Source organism: Quercus lobata, chromosome 11, assembly GCF_001633185.2.
Source record: "Quercus lobata isolate SW786 chromosome 11, ValleyOak3.0 Primary Assembly, whole genome shotgun sequence".
NCBI lineage: Eukaryota > Viridiplantae > Streptophyta > Magnoliopsida > Fagales > Fagaceae > Quercus > Quercus lobata.
In genome coordinates this window covers 28273317-28294160 of record NC_044914.1, presented here as the reverse complement: position 1 = coordinate 28294160, position 20844 = coordinate 28273317, and the positions used below count along the sequence as shown (strand labels likewise).

At 35.3% G+C, this 20844-nt stretch overlaps 1 protein-coding gene across 1 annotated transcript; it reads right to left on the bottom strand.

The window, feature by feature from the left end:
- Window positions 1-2246: 2246 nt before the first annotated feature.
- LOC115966664 (pathogenesis-related protein 1-like) lies at window positions 2247-2876 on the bottom strand. Its single transcript, XM_031085850.1, has one exon. The coding sequence runs from the start codon at window positions 2850-2852 to the stop codon at window positions 2247-2249; it is 606 nt and encodes a 201-aa protein (XP_030941710.1). The 5' UTR covers window positions 2853-2876.
- Between the last annotated feature and the right edge of the window lie 17968 nt (window positions 2877-20844).

Genomic DNA, 20844 nt, shown 5'->3' with positions numbered 1-20844 from the left:
TGGCAGTGCGTGAAGGTGCATGCTACATTCAATGGAGGCTAGACTTTTGGGTTTTTCTCGCAGGAGGCCGTGGGGCACATCTGTGTGGTTGGTTTTGTTAGGCAAAGGCTTGATGTGCATAAATTTGAGAAGTTTAGTCACGGTTTGCTTTGTTGTTGGATTTTGACATAGTACTAAGCCATGGTGGGTGCGAGATACCATGGAGTCTAGATTCAACAGGCAAGCATGTGTAACTTTAGATGGTGGTGTGCACGTGATAATTTTCTTTGCTTGTTAGAGATGTTTGTTTGATGCCAAGAACGAAGTTTGGCTTTGATACTATGTTAAATACTGAATGAATAGTATTGTATTTCTCAGAGAATAAAATATACATGAATGCCTTTATATAGGAGGCGGAGTGTGTAGTACAAGTATGTGTGCTATACAAGCAAATAAGGTGGGCCTAAAGCCCACAACCCTGTTAAATATATTAGCAACACAATGTGTTATACCATGTTATATATACTAGAGTGGATGCGTAAGGGGAAGCATAGAATAGGAACATAGAAAATACAAAGGTTACGTGGTTCAGCCTTGTCGGCCTACATCCACGGAATAATCCCTTAGGGGTTACATCTTTATTATGTAATAGTGTAGTACAATAACCTGTGTTACAATAAACTCTAACATGAGTATATATAGGCTACTAAATCCTAAACTACTAGTACAAGTAGGAGTGGGTTTGGGCCTATTACATTGGACTAATATGTTTAATATATCTCTAACACAAGCAATGCATGATTACTCCAGTAAAATGAATATTTTCATTTTACTAAAAGTTGTAGTTGTCAATGGTTAGCTAAGTGATTCCTAAGACCTCATGATATCTATATGATTCTAGGTTCAAAACCTCTTGAACCATCTTCGAGCCACTACCAAGGGATTTATATTTGTAATAGTGTGTAGTCTATAACAAAGGGAAGGAGGGTTACATACATCTGAGGTAATAGTCAAATACTTAAAGATATTTGGATATATATATATATATATATATATATATATCTCATATTGTGTCATATTATTCCATTAAATGTCCTAAAAATGACAACATTTTTTAAATTCGAAAATACCAAAACTATATCCTTTTGGGACACTTAATGGCAAAACCTCTCACTAAAGTAGATGGAAGGACCACATTGAAAATGAACCGAAGTTGTAGGAATATATTGAATAAATAAAAAATTACATGATTAAATTGAATTTTTGGTAAAATTCGAGATTACAATTTGTATAATTTGTATCAATATATGTGGCACGCAATATATGCATCAGTTTTTCTTGTTGATTTTCCAAGATTTAACCCCATCTGGACAATATTTTCCGCCAAACGTTCCATGTTTGAGGAAAAACAAAAACAAATACAAAAGAAGTTAATGTGGACAACTAAGGAGAGAAACATATTCAAAACATATTGCCATTGATTTACTAAATCATGACTACCACATTCCTTATATATTCAGATTAAGCTAGATCGGACTAGATGAAGCTATATATTAATGATAGTCATGGGGTGTGGTTAGAATCCCACTCAAGAAAAAGAAAAAAAAAAAGAAAAAAAAAAAATCTTCTCAATAAATCCGATTATTGTTAGTAGTAATTCCCATCAGTATAACACCACAAATAAGCTTGCTACAACAAAAGTATTCATTGATCAAGCAGTAATAAGTGTATGTCTCATTTTTATTATATCATAATGCATGACATGGTTTTTAAAATAATTTAGTTGTTCTATAAACGCACCCAAGAATCATTACCTAGTTCTCAACATGGGAACAACTTGGATCATATCCACTTATTATTTAAGGAAAAAAACAAAAAACAAAAAGTACCCTAAACAATATAGATGGACAAAATTGGTAAATGCCCTTTTTAGGCAAAAAAAACAGCATTTTGCCCCATTTCCTAAACTAATTAGGAAAATGTCCCTATTTTGAAACTCGATTTTCTCAAAATTGAATTTTTTAAAAAAATTTTAGAGCCCTATAGTAGTGTTTTAAGGAGCCTATAGTGAGATTCTAAGGACCTATAGTGGCATTTTAGAACTTGAGCTCTATGAACTTGAGTTACATGCATTTTTTTTTTTTTTACCTATAACTCGAGTTCATGGAGCTCGAGTTTTAAAGCGCCACTATAGGTCCTTAAACGTCATTATAGGCTCCTTAAAAATGCTACTATAGTGCTTAATTCGATTTTGAGAAAATCGAGTTTCAAAAGAAGGGTATTTCCTCAATTAGTTTGGGAAAGGGGGCATAATGTTGTTTTTTTTGCCTGAAAAGAGCATTTGCCAATTTTGTCCCAATATAGATGCCTAGAGGTTCTTGAATAACTCTTAGATAGGGACGCTGATTGACATAGTTGCCTGGAGGGTCATAGTTGTAACTGACTATGGTGGCACCATTGTTGCATCGAACTTTGGCACACCCCAAACGCACTGAGTTGCTCCAAACCACCTGTGTATTGTGGCGGCACTCTCCACCAACACAAGAGTTAGAGTTGTAGTCATACTTGGGCTTCTCTCCTACCCACATGTTCACAGCAGCTGTGCCCGAAAGGTCACTGCTACCCCATGCTAGGTTCTCGCCATAAGACCCACCTGAATGCACAAGTTTGCAGCTACCTTTAAGTTTCTCAACGTAGTTTCGGGCATAAGAAGCTACTTTTGCATCCCATCTCATGGGTCCAACACCCACCTGTGCACGAGCTACGTTATGAGCATTGAGGAAGTCTTGTGGTGAGTTTTGGGCAAGGGAGACATGGACCGTGGCTAAGCCAATGACACAAACAATTGCTAGTGAAATCTTAAACATCATCATGTTTGGTTTCCTTCTATAAGAAATGGACATTTATGAGGGGCTATATATAGTGATATAAAGGTACAGGATGATATAAAGCTAGTCTAATGGTTGATCGTTGAAGAGCATTAATAAAATGGTAGTCAACAGAAACACTACCCTTGTTTACAAATCTGATTGCCGCCACCATTGGATAGCATTATTTTATGATAATTCCATTGGATAGTGAAAGTTCAAATAGCGTATAAAATACTATGAACGTTTAGACCCCCAACTTCCAAATTATCAATTCAAGCTTATAATCAAACAATTAATGTGCGGAATATGAACATAAGCATATAACAGAATTGATAAACAATCTCAACCAAATAAAATCACATCTACAATAGAAATTAAATGGCAAATATTAAGGGAAGAGAGATGCAAACACAATAACAACACAACGATGTGTTATCGAAGAGGAAACCGAAGCCCTCAGCGTAAAACCTCTCCACCACCCTCTAAGCGGTAAATAATCCACTAAAGAATGTAGTTGGGATACATGAACAGTAGAAGACCCTCCAAGCCTAATATACCCAGTGTACCTAAGCTCTCCAAGCTCCTACTCCAATGAGGTTATGCCGAACCTATTTATTCTTTAGCTTATCGAATTCCGTTATAAACCATAGCATCAACCAATATGAAATTTGTCCCTTCCTAATTGCTTCCCAAACACCAAATGGCATTCTCATAGATGTGGGTATGGTGAGAAAAGGTTTTGGTAATGTACCTCTCAAGGATGTAAGAATGGAGAGGATGAGAGTAGAGGAATTTGAAGAGTCTCTTTGTGAAGATTGTGGATGAGTCAATCTTGTTTTTCTCTAGGGTTTCTCTCTCAAAATTCTCTCTAGGAGCTTTCTACATTTCGTGGGTATAAGGGGTATATATACTAGGGTGAGAGTGGAGTGCGAAGAGTCAGTATTTCAAAACAAAGCTGGCTGGAGGCTTGGCCCTGCGACTTGATTGAGCCGCAAGTTCCAGCCGCAAGGTAACTGAATGGCCAGTCTTTACTTTTTGTCCTATAGTACTCCAATTGGCATGAGGCTTCAACTTTTGGTATGCTTGGCATGTGTGCAACTTCTGGCGGGTTGCAAGCCGCAAGCCGTAAGCCACCCACAAGATCCAGTCGCGAGTCCCTGCTACTTTGCACAATCTTGAGCATTTCTTCAAACTTTCTCACACACTACCCTTACATGATTCCCACCCAAATACAGGGTTACTAAGTGCTAAAATACAAGCAAATTTGGCACGGAATAAAACCAACAAGATGGTTGATAAAATTTAACCTTACAGATAGCTTTAAGATAAGATTAATTAGTATCAATTTGACTTCCTATTATTATTTTTATATTAACTTGGAATTTTTTCCCCTTCAAAAAAAAAAAACAAAAAATAAAAACTTGGAGCTAGTCTTACTGAAATAAGGTACATATGACAAATTGCGTAACGGATGCCACAACATTAGTTTTTTTTATTTTTTTACATTATTAAAGTAGCTTAAAAGTTGTTCACCTTGCATATTTCTAATTCCCTTAAAATTTGGCAAATGGAGATGCATTCACGTGAGCAAAAATTTAAAACAACCAAAAAAGACAATAATAACATGATTCGATTATTACATGCATAAAGTAAAGCAATCCAAATTTCTCTCTCAACGAAATGGAGGATAAAATTGGCCTTTGCCCTTTTTGCACAAATTATATAGCATTTTGCCCCCTTTTCCAAACTAATTAGGGAAATGTCCATATTTTAAAACTCGATTTTCTCAAAATCGAGTTAAGCCCTGTAGTGGCGTATTAAAGAGCCCTATAGTGACGTTTGGAACTCGAGCTCCATGAACTCGAGTTCCATGCAAGTTTTTTGTTTTTCGTTTTTTTTTTTTTTAACTGTAACTCAAGTTTATGGAGCTCGAGTTCCAAAACGCTACTATAGGTCTTTAAAACGTCACTAGAATTTTATTAATTTATTTATTTTTAAATTCAATTTTGAGAAAATCGAGTTTCAAAAGAGTGGCATTCCCCTAATTAGTTTGGGAAATGGGGCAAAATGCTATATAATTTGTGCGAAAAGGACAAAGGCCAATTTTGTCCATGAAATGGACTACAATCACATGCCTACAAACATAACTTGATGGACTCTCCATAAAACACTCGCAGCCTTCACAATATAAACGCATATTCAACCTTTCATGAATAATATTAACTTAAATCACAATATACACAAAACAAACTCTCATATTAATTCATACTCAACCCCACAGGTTGAACATGTGTGTAGGTTAAAATTAGGTTGAACTGTGGGTTCCTGTTAGCTCAACTAGCAAAGTTTCTGATGGTTGAGTAAGAGATCTGAGATTCAATCCCTGTCTACACCAAAAACTGATTGGAGTCTTACTCTGATGATAAAGACTAAAGAGTATCATCAAGAGTTGACACCATAAGTTGAAACTCTCTCAAAAAATCAGGTTGAGCTAAATCCAATTGCAACTGTGCATTGGTTCTCTTTTTGGTGATCTTAATTGTTCAGGATTCTTCGATTCCTCTTTTGAACATGAATTATCTGAATTAGGTTTCTTCACTAATATCTAGCTTATTAACCCTTTATTACTGGATAATTTGCACACATGAAATTGTGAATAACCATAGAATATTAAAAGTCATCATTATTTTTAAAACCCATTTATGTAAACAAGTTGATACACCCAAATGTATAGCTTAATTCACTATCAAAATTATTACAGAGATTCCTAGATAACAAAATACTGTATTAAAGCCAATTTTAGGATCCAAAATCCAAAATTCATTATTCCAAGATATAAGATCTAAAACTCATAAACAAAGAGCTAATTACCTATCTGAATTTGGGCTATGAGTTTTGAGTTATGCATGAGTACGTGTTGAAGAATTGTTCTTTCTTCTCCTAGATGGGTGTGATTTCATAATAAGATTTAGGGCCTCTGGTCCAATTTTATGCCACTAGCAAACACTTGAGGTTTTCATTAATTTTTTTAAAAAATTATTCCATATCATCAATACATATGGCATTTGAGTTGGCATTAAAATTATATATTATTTTGATCATTAGTTATGTTAGCATTTTTCACCAATTACTTAATGACATAAAATATTTTGGTATAATCTATATATATATATATAGCCGAACCTATGAAGTTCTCACAATTTTCCACGCCAGCACAATATTTAAATAAAATTATCATTTTATTTAAAAAAAATTATTTTTATTTAGTCCAAACTTAATAAGGAGTGAAACTCTATCTCTTTAACAAGTCCAATTTAAACTCAAACTCATCATTTTTTTTTAAACAAAATTATTTTTGTTTAATCCAAACTTATCAAGGAGTAAAACTCTATCTCTCTAATAAATACAACTTAAACTCAAACTCAAACTCAAATGTTGATATTATTGTTATTATTATCTCTCTACTTCACTAACGTGATATTTTATGATAGGGTGCAAACTTATAGCCGTGGATTATTCTTTTGAATGTAACCCAATCTTTTTCTTATATTTTTTCTATTTTTCAATCATATATATATATTTTTTTTTGTTTCAATAATTTCTAAATAGTGAATCATTTGATTCTTTAATATTTTTTGATCTTTCAGAAGTTTTAATATCTGAATTTTTGAGTTATTTTTTGTAGTATCTGAAATTGTCTAACAAATTGTTTGTAAGGCATGGCTTCTTCATTAAATTGTAACACAAATTGAAGTCATACAAGTGCAAATCATGTAATGATGTATTTTCTTAATCAATTTAAGATTTTATAAAATTATTTTAGTCAACCTTATAAATAGGTAGGTTTCCGTGCATAGCACGAGTTAGCAACTAGTATATATATATAACCGAAACCTTTGACTAAGCTTTTGACTCTTTTTAGAGCTCACACATTTTACACATCAGCATTATTTATAAATAAATAAAAAAAAATAATAAAAAAAACCCAATTTAGTTTGAAAAGGTAGTTGTGTTAAAATAAAAAACCTCTGTTTCTCTCCAAAACAAAAACCCGATAATAAAATTGAAGCCTGACTTTCCTCTCCATTGTTTCACAAACATGAGAAGAACAACTACAATGCACTTGGCAGAGAGGCTCCACAGCACCATTGAGATCCAAAGACTACACAAGAAACTAAAAAAAGCCTAAACAACAACCAATCTATGGCAGATTGACCCAAGAGACAACTCTCCACTACCACCCATATGCACGGATGGGTTTGCTCGAAGCTTCTGTTTCTTTCTCTCTATCTTTGGAACACTGGTTATTCAAGTTTTTCTCTCTCACTCTTTGGGTTTTCAATTTTGGTAGATATATAAATTCAAATTGCTTCTTAATTTTTCCATTCCTACTTAGGGTTTTGGTTTTAGGTTTTTTAATTTCTTGGTTAGTTTATTTTTATGATTAATAGATAGGCATTCCTAACCATTTAATCTGTTTACATAGGTTGTTGAAATTAAACATTTGTTCACTACAAAACACGCGGGCTATAGCCGCGTTTTTAGTAAACACGGCCTAAAGTATTCACCAATAGCTACGTGTTTAAAATGCGAATATAGGATATGTCTATAGCCACATTTATAGGTGTTTATAGTCGTGTTTTTTGGTTAGGACCTATTGCCGTGTTAGGAAAACGTGGCAATAGGACCAGCCAAATCAATTTTTTTTTTTTTAAACTACCTACATGGCCGCGTTTGGAAAATGCGGCTTTAGCTTACCTATAGCCGCGTTTTCTAAACGCAACTATAAATTTAGTCTATAGTCACTTTTATAAGCTGCGGCTATAGGCAAAGCTGAAGCCATGTTTCTAAAATGCTTCTTTAGCTTTGCCTATAGCCATGGTTTAAAAACACGGCTTTAGGCAAAGTATAAATACAACCATTAAAAGAATATTGTAAAGTTGTAATTTACAACTAGTTTATGTTGGCTTTAATTCCGTGCCAAATTTGATTGTAATTATGTTCAATCTTATGTACCCTATATTTTATGTGTGTTTTCTTTGTAAGGGTTGTGTGTGAGAGAGAGAGTGTGTGAAGACTCAAGGCAATTGAAGACTAAAGCTGTTTTCGAGGGCATCTCGCGAGTAAGCTTCCCGCGAAGTGAAGCATGAGCCCTGCACATGACTGGAATGCAAAGAGTCAGGACAGGATGGAGACAGCTGGTTTTTGCAAGTGTCTCACGGTTAAAGCATTCCCGTGAGATACTCGCGAAACATTCTATTTTGTTGAACTATCATATCTGATACACACTAATTGTACCCACACTATATATACCATCATTACCCACAGATGTTGTGGAGTGCTTCTGAGAGAAAACCCTAGCCACTATTCTTAAGAGTTAGAGATTGTTATACCCACATTTCTCTACACAATCCATTGTGGTTTTTCCTCAACTTCTACCTCTCCATTTTTATATCCTTGAGAGGTTGATAGCCCAAACACTTACCACACATTTTCAGAGTGTCAAGTGAGGTTTTGGTGCTGCTAGGAAGTATTGGAAGAAGCCAAGTTTTGGCGGATGCAATCAGGCGTATTACGAGATCCGGAGAGCTACACAAGACACGTTCCAAGAAGTCTTGTTGGAGTAGGAGCTTGGAGGGCTTAGGTGCATTAGGTAGTTTAAGCTTGAAGAGTCTCTTAGTACTCATGTATCCCAACTGATTGTCTAGTAGATCGATTTACCGCTCGGAGGGTGGCGGAGAGGTTTTACGTCGAGTACTTCGATTTCCTATTCGATAACACATCGGCGTGTTATCGTGTGTTTGCATTCTTCTACCATACTCTTTTAGCTTTCTTTTTACTGTTGTGTTTTAATGAGTATGGCTTAGAGTAGTTATACTGTTTATCCACTCACATTTAGTTTTTTCTGCACTTAGTATAAATTAGAGTAAAATCAATGAAGTTGTAATTTATAATTTGGGGGTCTAAACAGCTTTTGTGTTTTCACACATTTTTTAGCTTTCGAATGGTATCAGAGCAGGTACGCTTATTATGATTTTATTACTTGAGTGTGATCCTTGACCCTTTTGTGATAGACCGATCACAATCGCTCAATGCTCCACCATTCTTTGATGGGAGCAACTATGCATTTTGGAAAGTCCGCATGAGGGCTTTCTTGTGTGCTATAGATGAGTCAGTATGGAACTCCGTTGAGAATGGGTATGTTAAACCCACAACAACCAAGTTCGAGTGGGACAAGGCAGCTCTTGCTTTGGCTAATGCAAACAGTAAGGCTATTAACACTATATTCAGTGGTGTGTTTACTGATGAATTTCACAAGATATTTCATGTGGAGACAGCAAAGGAAGCTTGGAAGATTCTTGAGACTACCTATGAGGGTTCCAAGAAAGTTAAGGACACAAAGCTCTAGATGCTTACCACCAAATTTGAAGAGCTCAAGATGGATGACAATGAGTCTTTTGATTCATTCTATGGGAAGCTCAGTGAAATTGTAATTGCTAAGCCCAATCTCGGAGAGAAGATTGAGGATGCTAAGGTGGTGAGAAAGATTTTAAGGTCCTTACTAGAGAGCTTCCATGTAAAGATCACAACTATAGAGGAAAGTAAAGATTTGGATGAGATCAAAATCCAAGAACTCATTGGATCTCTCCTAACATATGAGCTAGGACTGCCTTCTCACAGGACGAGCAAATCTCTTGCTCTCAAAACCATCACCGAGAGAATGGATGACTCCTCCAAAGAAGATGATGCAGAGAAGAAGGTAGCATTCCTTGCAAAGAACTTCCGAAAATTTCTAAAGATGAAAAACTGTGGGAAGCCGTTTAGCAAAGGAAAGTTTTCATCATCCAAAGGTGATAGGAAGGAGTTCAAGAAGAAAGATTGGAAGGAATTTCAATCCCCTCAAGGAATCGTGTGTTACGAATGCAATGGTCATGGACATCTCAAGGAGTGTCCCAACTATTTAAGGGGGAAGGATAAAGTGCTTGCCACTACCCTTAGTGATTTTGACAGCTCAAATTCAAACACGGAAGAAGAATATGACAGTGAAGGAAACTACAGAGCCTTCATGACAATTGCCTCCGTTGATTCAAAGAATGATTTGAGTAATTTGGTTGATGAACTTGGCAATGTTTCCGAGGATAAGGAAGTTGAAGAATCAGAAGATGAAGATGTATACTAATACGAAGGCAAGAACAGCCTTTAGGAAGCATATGATTCTCTGTTGGGAGATTATGGCAAATACGCCAAAGTTGTGAACCTTACTGTGAAAAAGATGAAAAAGGTTGAAGAAGAGCATAGGTGTATACTTGTGCAACTCAAGGAAGAAAAGTGTGAAGTAGAAAAATTCAAGGGAGAGTTGGTTGAAGCTTACTTGAAGATCAATTTTCTTGAACTTGAAATTATTCAAGCCAATGTCAAGGTTGAGCGCATCTTCACCAAGAAACTTGACAACGTACTGTCCTCTCAAAAACCTTCACATGATAAGACCGGTTTGGGGTATACCAAAGAAGGAAGTTCTAGCAGCGAACTAGGAAGGAAGTAAGGTTCGTATCAGCCAAGAATGATGAGAAACTCAAGGAAGTGAAGTGTGAGATTGAGACCCCTGTTGCTGTAAAAAGAACCCTTAGTGCAAAGGCAAAGGAAAAAGGAAAGTCATTACCCAAAAATCAAAGGGGGCCTCAAGTGAAGCATGTGTGTCATCATTGTGGTGTACAAGGGCACACAAGGTTGAATTGTTTCAAGCTCCATGCACTCAAGAAGGCTAACTTTATGCGTGGTTAGGAAAGTTCAAAGAGGAGACCAAAGGGAGCACAAGCTTAGGGAGATAGTGAGGGACATCTCATTGGAGACGTTATGGAAATGTTGAAGAACATATCACTATGCCTTGCTAGCTTCACTCCAAGGTTTGAAAGTTATGTTGGTTGTACCCCACCATCTAAGGCTCTCACCTAAAACACTCGTAAAGACTGGGTGAAGAGGGGTACTTATGCATGATCAATCTCTATGCCCAGGCATTAATACTTCCGATGTTTAAGGTCATAGGTTCATGCATCATGACATACATAATCCTCTTGTGTCATTGCTTACAGTTTATAGCATGTTTCTTTTACTAGTTTTGTTTTGTACTTGTTATTTTTGTTGATCTTACTTAACATGTTCTATTTTTGAGTGTGTTGAAAAATTCAAAAACCGATAAAAATTGAAAAATCTCCAAAAAGTTTAATCACTTATGTTGTGTATATCACATGTGAGTTTGGCCTAGTACCTTCGTACTAATGGCATAGTGCATTTACGAGCTTAACTTGTTTTGTATGCACATATTTGTGTGGGAAAATCTTAAAAACTATATGTGGTTGTTGTAAATAGATCTTCAAGCTTGTCATGAATGATTGGTCAATAGTCTTGATGGTCTTAACACTTACATAGACTTGTGCCTATATCTCTTCCCACTTTAATTTTTATGTTTTTGCTTAAAGAGCTCAACAAATGTAAATCTCAAAATGAAAAAAGATAATGAGTTGCAAAAACCTTTGCACATACTAGTATTTGACTAGGAAAAAGGGAAAGTGACTTTTTATTGAAATGTATAGTACTCAAAAAGCCAAAGGCTCATTCTCAATATTGAAATATCAAAAATTTCAAGCATCGATCTCAAAATAAGATGTATTGTTCAAAAAATGATCAAATGTTATGTATTGTGTAGAAGCCAAATGAAAAGCATCTAAGATTTGTAATCATTTTCTTGTGGGAGGTCATATATGTTCATTTCTATAATTGAGATAAACCACTTGACTTAGTACCAATTGTGTATGACTTGATTGAATTGATCGTTGAAGCTTTACTCTGGTCTAAGGAATATTCCACATTTGATACTCACCTACAACACAAAAGATTTAGTTCAAATTAATGCTTATTTCATTTGTGTGATTGAACATGAGTAAATGTGATGTGTATGCTCAAATGCTTTCCAATCAAACCCAAAAAGATTTTTGAGTATTTTATATGTTTTTTAAAGTGATTTTATACTTTCGTGCTTTAAGTTTTAGTTCAAAGTGCATTTTTGTGTTAATCTTCAAAAACTTGTTTTGAGGCCTTTTCGCGAGAAGCTCGCGACTAAGCACTTCCTGCGAAAAGAGGTTAAGGCAAAAATTGGAAAACACAAATTTCATATAGAGATTTTCACGACTGTTTCGTGACTAGAAGCTTCCCGCGAAAGTTTTTGTGCTTTAGTGGTGTTTTTCACGAGTAATTTCGCGACTATCTAACCCGCGAAAAATGCTTGTTTTCAATTTTATAGGGCTGATATGACTGATTTTTAAAACACTCTTGTGTTCCGTCCTATGCCTCACCTGAACCTCTTTCAACACAAATTTGATTTTCACTTAAAAATTCCTTCAATTTCAAGTACAAATCTCTGCATAATCAACTCAAAGGTATGTTTTTCAATATTCTTTTCATTTTTTTACTTAGATTATGCAGAATTTGTTTTAGGTTTCTTGAATTGGGGATTTTCGAAAAAGGGGTTGGGAACTATGATTTTGGGCAAAATGTTTTCAAAATTTTGATTGGGCTTTGTTCAATTCCAGTTGATTGTATTTGTGTTGGCCCCTTGTGGCATTTTCATCTTATATTTAGGCATATTTTCGTATGTTCATGCATTGCCCATATGTGTAGTGTAGTGTTGCATTCCATGTGTTTGATAAAATGCTCAAGTGGCATTTTTGAGTTGGTTTGGACTCTAATGAGTTCCAATTTTTGGGTTTACTCTTGATTAAACTTGTTGAACATGTTTTGATCATTGGGTGTATGTTTTACAACTTTGACCCACATGTGCCTCACCATGCCTTGCCATGCATCACATAGGCACACACCATGCACACCTCATGCACACCTTATGCACACATCATGCACACCAGATGCATAGACATGCAGAGTTGCTATCTTTATGCATTGTACCATTTCTTTACATGGTTTAGCACCTATAGCATGTTGTTTAACACTATTGTGTTCTGTTTTAAGTGTTTATGCTTATGTTTTGTACTAACTTGACACTAATCAAGTTTATGTTCTATTTTTGTGTTTTTGCAATTTTTTGTTGTTTTTGTGTGTTTCCTTGTGTAGATGTCTCCCACAAAGCATTATGCTTCCAAGATATCCTCCAAGTATCCTCGCATGGACTCTGACAACTTCAAGTCCATTGAGGTAGACATGGCTTATAACGATTGCTACAAACGAGCCACAATCATTATGGAAAGAGTTGTTAGAATGGAGACTCTTGAGGACACTTGCATTCCTGATGTGTTCAAGGAGAGGACATGGACAAAGCTGCTAAATCTGAGTGGAAATGTGTACTCAGAAATCATCAAAGAGTTCTTTTCAAATGCTGTGGATGGAGACCACATTAATTGCTGGGTAAGACACAAGGAGTTTGTTATTACAAGGGAATCAATCTAAGAATTCCTCGAAGTTCATCCACCTTTTCAAAAAATTACCCTTCAGTATGATGATCGATTGGACTCTCTTAAGCCAATGGTGAGACTTCTTGGTGGTACACTAAACAAGAAGTCAATGAACGCCATTCCACTCAACCTAGAGATGACGACTCTAGCATATGTCATGATCCATAATTTGTATCCGATCACCAACTTGACGACATTGTCTGCTCCAAGGAAAATTTTCTTATACGATCTCTTCACACATAAAGAGATTGACATTTGTGGACACATCTTCCATCTCCTGACCAAGAGCATTAAAAAAAAGAACTCCAGAACTATCATGCCATTCCTCACTCTCATCATGGGCCTCATTGCAAAGACAAGGCTCAAACTTTCGAGTGGTCTCACTATTGTATAAAGAGACTATCCCATTAATGCTAACACGGTGACTAGAAGCAAAGCTCACATCACCGGATCCAAGACCGGCGTCTCATAAATACCAAGGGATCATGTTGAGGAAGAGGATGGAGATACTGAGGAGGAGATTGACAGATTCACCTCAACATCAGAAAGTTCTGCTCAACCATCCTTTCAAGCATAAGCACAAGGATCAGATTGTCTTGATCACCTCATTGCTAGGGTAAAGCAGATGTATACCATGCTTGACTCCCATGTGCAGCACATCGCGAACCAGTTTGCATACATCCAAGGTCAGATTATTGCTCTATCTTCTTAGATTGAGGATATGTCGATGGCGCAAGGATTCGATTCAGAGTCCGAGTAGTTCTAGCCTCTTTGGCCATTCCGGTCAAAAAGGGGGGGGAAAATTTTAAGGGAGAGTATGCACAGTTGAGGGGGAGCAGAGCATAGTCAGTGGTTTGTTGGTTTTTTTGTTAGTGGTTTAGCATATTTATGTTTGGTTTAAACTTTTTTAGTTTTTACAACTCTTGGATAGTTTATTGCTTTCTTTTAAAGCTTAAGTACTTTGGTTTAATTTTCAGTTTAATATTCAATACTTGTGTTTCTTATTGCTTTGTAGCATCTTTTTGTACTTTTAGATTTTGCTAAACTATCTTAAGTACCTCACACTTGTACCCTAGTAGGATTTTGTATCCTAGATGCAAATACTTCGTGTATTTTGCATTGGTTGTGTGTTGGACATGCAATTGATCATTGTGATTGGTCTTTATTGCATTGGGTGTCTGGATGATCATTTGCTTGCTAAATGATCATTGAATTCATTCTTTAATGACTATTCTTGTATGATCAAGATATGCTTAATCGTTATATAGTGTTTATTAACTTGATCGCACTTTACTTGCTCATATACGTACCATATATTCAACTTGTCATAAGTTTAATGAAAGTTTTGTGTGTGTGCGAGTGTTTCAGGTTACAGGTATATACATGCAAGTGCTTCACAACTTCTAGATTAGGTGTGAGTGAGTATTGCCACTGTTCCCAAACTCACGTTTAAGTCTAAAGTCTGTTTTAGGAGTTTTGTCACGGAATAGCTAAAAGGGGAGATTGTAAAGTTGTAATTTACAACTAGTTTATGTTGGTTTTAATTCCATGCCAAATTTGATTGTAATTATATTCAATCTTATGTACCCTGTATTTTCTGTGAGTTTTTTTTGTAAGGGTTGTGTGTGAGATAGAGAGTGTGAAGACTCAAGACAATTGAAGACTAAAGTTGTTTCCGCGGGTATCTCGCGAGTAAGCTTCCCATGAAGTGAAGCATGAGCCCTACACATGATTGGAATGCGAAGAGTCAGGACAGGATGGAGACAGATGGTTTTCATGAGTGTCTCGCGGGTAAGGCCTTCTCGCGAGATACCTGCAAAACATTCTGTTTTGCTGAACTATCATATCTGATACACACTATCTGTACCTACACTATATATACCATCATTACCCACAGATGTTGTGGAGTACTTCTGAAAGAAAACCCTAGCCACTATCCTTGAGAGTTAGAGATTGTTATACCCACATTTCTCTACACAATCCATTGTATATAGCCCAAACACTTACCACACTCTTTCAAAGTGTCAAGTGAGGTTTTGGTGTTGCTAGGAAGCATTGGAAGAAGCCAAACTTTGGCAGATGCAATCAGGCATATTGTGGGATCTGGAAAGCTAGACAAGACACGGTTTCGAGAAGCCTTGTTGGAGTAGGAGCTTAAAGGGCTTAGGTGCATTGGGTAGATTAGGCTTGGAGGGTCTCTTGCTACTTGTGTATCCCAATTGATTGTCTAGTGGATCGATTTACCGCTTGGAGGGCGGTGGAGAGATTTTACGCTGAGTACTTCAGTTTCCTCTTCGATAACACATCAACGTGTTATCTTGTGTTTGCATTCTTCTTCCTTACTCTTTTTGGCTTTCTTTTTACTGATGTGTTTTAATGATTATGGCTTAGAGTAGTTATATTGCTTATCTGCTCGCGTTTACTTTATTTCGCACTTAGTATAAGTTAGAGTAAAATCAATCGAGCCATAATTTATAATTTGGGGGTCTAAACAGCTCTTGTGTTTTAACACATTTTCGAGCTTTCAAATATCAAACCCTTATTTCACCAAAACGCCTCACCTTAATGAGACTTCAACAAAGAACACCAACAGATCCAAATTCACTACTAAAATTCGATCAACAAAGCCACCACAGTGACTCACTTCTGATTCTTCTTCCTCTTCATCTTCTCTCACTCTTCCATGGCGTCTCAACCCTCATAACAATTTGGTCAGCTCTCTAATCGAAAAGAAGCTCTCCATTCAACCCTCCACTTCCAAACCTCTTGTCTCCAAGCATCGCCCGTCCATTGCCACCGTCCTCTCTAGCCTCCCAACTCGGTAAATTCGGATTCTCTCAATTTCTATGAATGTATGTGTTGGTTTTGTGGAAATGATTTGTTTGGGTTTTTTTTTTTTTTTTGGAAACCAGAAGGGGCTTCTTTTGAGAAAACCCTAGTGTGAGTGAGAAATTTCAATATTTATTTATGTGCGTTTTAGTTTATGCGGTTGGAGTTTTTGTTTTGTTTGTTGGGTGAGTGATTGTTTGGGATTAGGGAAATGTGAATAGATGGTTGGCAAGGGCGTTAAAGTCGTTTGGGATGGTGGAATTGGAGGCCAGGAAGCTCAAGTATCCGAATACTGGGACCGAATCGCTTCTCATGGGGATTTTGGTTGAGGGTTAGTGATTTTTGGCAACTCTAAAGATTTCTCTTAGCTTGCATTGTTTTTTTTTTTTTTTTCTCAATCAAGTTGATTTGTTAGCTTCCTGAATGCATTTATAGTATGGTTTTCTTCATAAAAATGTTGCATTGTAACCGTAGTTGATGGAAACTAAAACTTGTGTGACCTGCATTCACGGACTATCTTATTTTCTTACACAGCTAGGGTTCGGAAGGAAATTCACGATGAAACTGATAGAGTAACTGGGAAGTCAAAACAGATTTCTCCTGTTCCTATTCATCTCAGTATCTTCTCCCCAAATGGTAGTGGAATCTAGACTGTGAGTTAGGACTTGTTAGTACATTTTAAATTAAATATATTAAAACTCAAAATAACTGAAGATGAATAAAGAGATGAGTTATAATAAGAGCTGTTAAAGAAAGAGTTGTTGAAGAAAGAGTTACTTGTATGTAAGTTAAATTAATAAAATTAAGAGAAGTTTTCTAAATTAATAAATAACATGTAGGTTATGTGAAGGGTTGGAAGACTATATATACGGCTATGGTATGGACTAATTTCATATCAAGAGTGAATAAAGAAAATAGTTAAAAGCAAAGTGTATTGTGTGAGAGAGTGAATTCTATAATATTCTTAAACACTTAAGAAATTTCGGGCCAAAGAAAGGTGTTCTTTTGGTGGATCTTTGGGCTTGAACACTTTGTGCAGAAGTTGTTCTAGCCATACAACATTTGTTGGGCTATTGTATCCTGGGGGAGACAAGTCAGAGAAGGTCTGCACCGGTTACAAAGATTAGCCAACCAAGGACTTGAATCTCCTTAAAGAGAGCGAGTGCCGCGCCTCAGTCTAAATAGTGTTGTGTAATTTTTCTCATTGAATTAATAATATTCAGAAGTACTATTCAGTTTCTCATTGTGTTATTTCCATTATTATTGTGTTTGCACCAACAGGACTCAAGATAATAAGATTTTCCTTGTGTTCTTTCATGCACAGTATTTTTAGGCTGCATTATTTTGATAAGTATTTTTTGGCTGTGAGTTTGTAGTTACATTACCCTTTTCAAAGTATCTAAATAATTTTCCAAAGCGAAGGACTGTTTGTTCTTGGCTGTAGGTTGGGTCTTTGTCTTGCCTAGTCAAAATTGGCGACCCAAGTTGGACAGACTTCTAGTCCTCAAAAATATAACATTAATGATTGATGTATGCAAGTCTTAGCATATGTAGAATAGTTTTCCAAGGGAGTAAGAGTAAGACAACAATGGGTACTAATTCTATTGAAAACTAAAGAACAATAGGGTTCAATACAATCAAAAACAAGACAACGAACATATGTAACCTCAAATCTCAATCAAGACATGTACACAAAAAAAAAAAAAAAAAAAAAAAAAAATGTAGAGAAAGAAAGGAAAAAATAATTAAAAATAAAAGATCACGCAACAAATGCTGCAAGCTTTATGGTTACTATATATGATGGCTAATAGGTCCAGCTGCTATTTGGTCATGTATAAAAACAATTTGAAGGCAGACATGGATGGAGGATATCAATATTTTTCTGAGGTAGAGGAGATTTAAACATAAATCCAGGCCCAGGAACCTGCATTAAAGGAGTACTTCACAGCCACATAGATGTTAAGTTCACAAAACACTGCCGAAAAGCTTTCATTGACATCCAAAATCTGCAATGAGGTACCACCCATTGAAGGTACACTAAAAATTAACTGAGTTTAAGGGGAGGTTATCCTGGCCTAATTGCAATCAACTTGGTTGCTTTCGCACAAGCCTCCTAGAATAAATATATACATACACATATACACACACACATGAAGATGTACCTGTAGAGAGATGCAAGACTAATGTGATATCAGAAACATATATAAGTCTTTTATCTTACATGAGTTCCCAATTTAGTAGGTTATGATAGTGGTAATTACGGATGTTAAATGTGTAATAAAAATCAATGAATTAAAGACAAAAAGTACATATATAGAGGATGATGCTTACAAAGGATTGCAAGAGGCATTTACATATAAGTACTATCAATAATCATCACATTTGGGCCTGCGTGACTCCCCTCATGCCAAGTAGGAAGGCTGCCAACACTCTTTGACAAGCTTCTTAGATGGCATTCAGGGAGCCAGGCAAGCATAGCTAGGCATATCAACAGTAGACGAGTACTACTACCAGACTTGGTGTGGTCCCTTAAGTTTTGAGCTTCCCAAACCTGTAAAATCACCACAAAGTTATGTAAGCATTTAGAATGACACCAAGTACAAAAACAATGGCAATTAAGAACATAAAATTCTTCTTGCCCTACCTTTAAAAATGGAAGAACAGACTATTTAGTTAATAATAACGTTGAAAATATGAAATCACCAATAACTAAAGCTGTTATTTTCAGGTATATATTGCTGACTTTATTAAATAGTGTTCCTAGGACTTGGAAAACGTACCAGCTGAAAAGCAGAGAGAATAACAAAATTTGCAGATGGTAACAGCAGAATTTCAGAGAGAAAGCAGTGTGTAGCTCTTGCTTTCCCCACCATATTGTAGAACTACATATATATATATATATATATATATATATAGCATAGTTAAGCTTTGATGAGCTCCCTTATAATATCATTTGTGTGGCCATGAAGAGAGGCAAAGAGTGGCAGCTAGGAATGAAGAGAGAGAGATGTAAAAGCAGAAGGGTAGAGGAGATAAGACAATAGAAATAATGATTTTGTGATTTGTGTCTATATTCTTGTTGACAGTTTATTAATATTAAATGGAAAACTTATCCAGAGTCTCATAATTAATTTTTGTTGTTGTTATACTTCACCCCCTTTACACTAAGTTCTAGTTCTGTCCCTGTATGTATATAAATATGTTTGAAGACTTAAGTGGAGTAATGTTGTTGGAGCAACCTAATGTCTCCTCTCTAAGTCTTTTCTCTCAAAAATTTTGCAACACTTCGTTGCTCTTAATTTTTAATAACTTTATTGTTATAGAAAATGAAAATTTTTTAAATCTTTAAATTTTATGATGGGGGACTTGTGGTGTTACTCATAAAGGGGAGAATGGAATAGATAACTAAATTTTAACATGTTTCAGCCAAGCCAATTCTATGCCTAAAACAACAGATTTCCAAATACTCACTCACAAAACCACCTCCAAGTCGCTCTGATCAGAGAGAGAGAGGTGGGAAAATAATTGGGGGGAAAATTTTATGCAATGTTGGGGAAAAAGCAGGGGACAATTTTAAGTTGATATTATTAAATAAAATTCATACTTTTGGTATTTTATGTAATGAAAGTCATTTAATGTATGTTGAAATTTTTAAATAACTATAAAATTTGGTATAATTTTTGAAATTTTATTTTACACTTCTTCAAACCAAACGAAAATTCATTCAATATAATCAGTATAATTATAATTTAGTAACATTCGTGTTGCAAAATGCATTCTAATAGCATGCATTCTCCCGGTAGTCCTTCCTAAAACTAACTATATAATTCTTAGACAAAAGATGCATTTTGCAAAATATGGAATTCTTGGTAAGCAATTTCAGAATCTATAATAATTTAATGTAATTTGGTTCTTATTGATTTTTTTTTTCATGAAAAACACACATACACACAAGTGAGAGAAGATGAGGATCTAATCTAACACAAATGCACACTACAAATTTTACTTTAAATTTATGGTAATTAATTTTAAGGGACACGAAGTAAGTTATACTACACATAACACATTATCTTAAATAATTTGAGACAATTACCTATTTTTCTTTTCTTGAGAAACAAATATACACACACAAGGAGGAGGGAATTGAGTTTGTTATTAGAAATTTAAAAAACCATTTGATTCACATTTTATAGTGCAAGTGTATAATGTATTTTACTTTTTATATTAGACATTAGTTTAAAGTACGTCAAACTATTTTATTTTTGTGTTATTAGTTACAATTTTTAAATAATTTTTATTTATTTTAGTATATAGTAATAATATTTTTTTCATAACCAGAACAATAGATATTATTCATTAAGAAGCTAATCAGAACGTAAGACAACAATATTGATGTTTGGTGGAAAATCCTCTATCTAGGCCAATAATTCTTTTGAGCATTTTGCTCTTCTAGCTAATGCATGGGTCATTGCATTTGCCTTTCAGTGAACAAAATCGAACCTGCAACCTCCCAAGGATCGAGCAATACTTTGAATGTTATTATTTAATATAATAAAAAATGCACTTTTTTGTTTTTTGTTTATAGGTTAACAAATATATTATCTAATAACATAACCAAACACAATTGTATTTAACATTTATACTCTTTAATAAAAATTTCAACATAACACAAGACTTAATTTTTTAAGTAGAAACATTCTTGATAA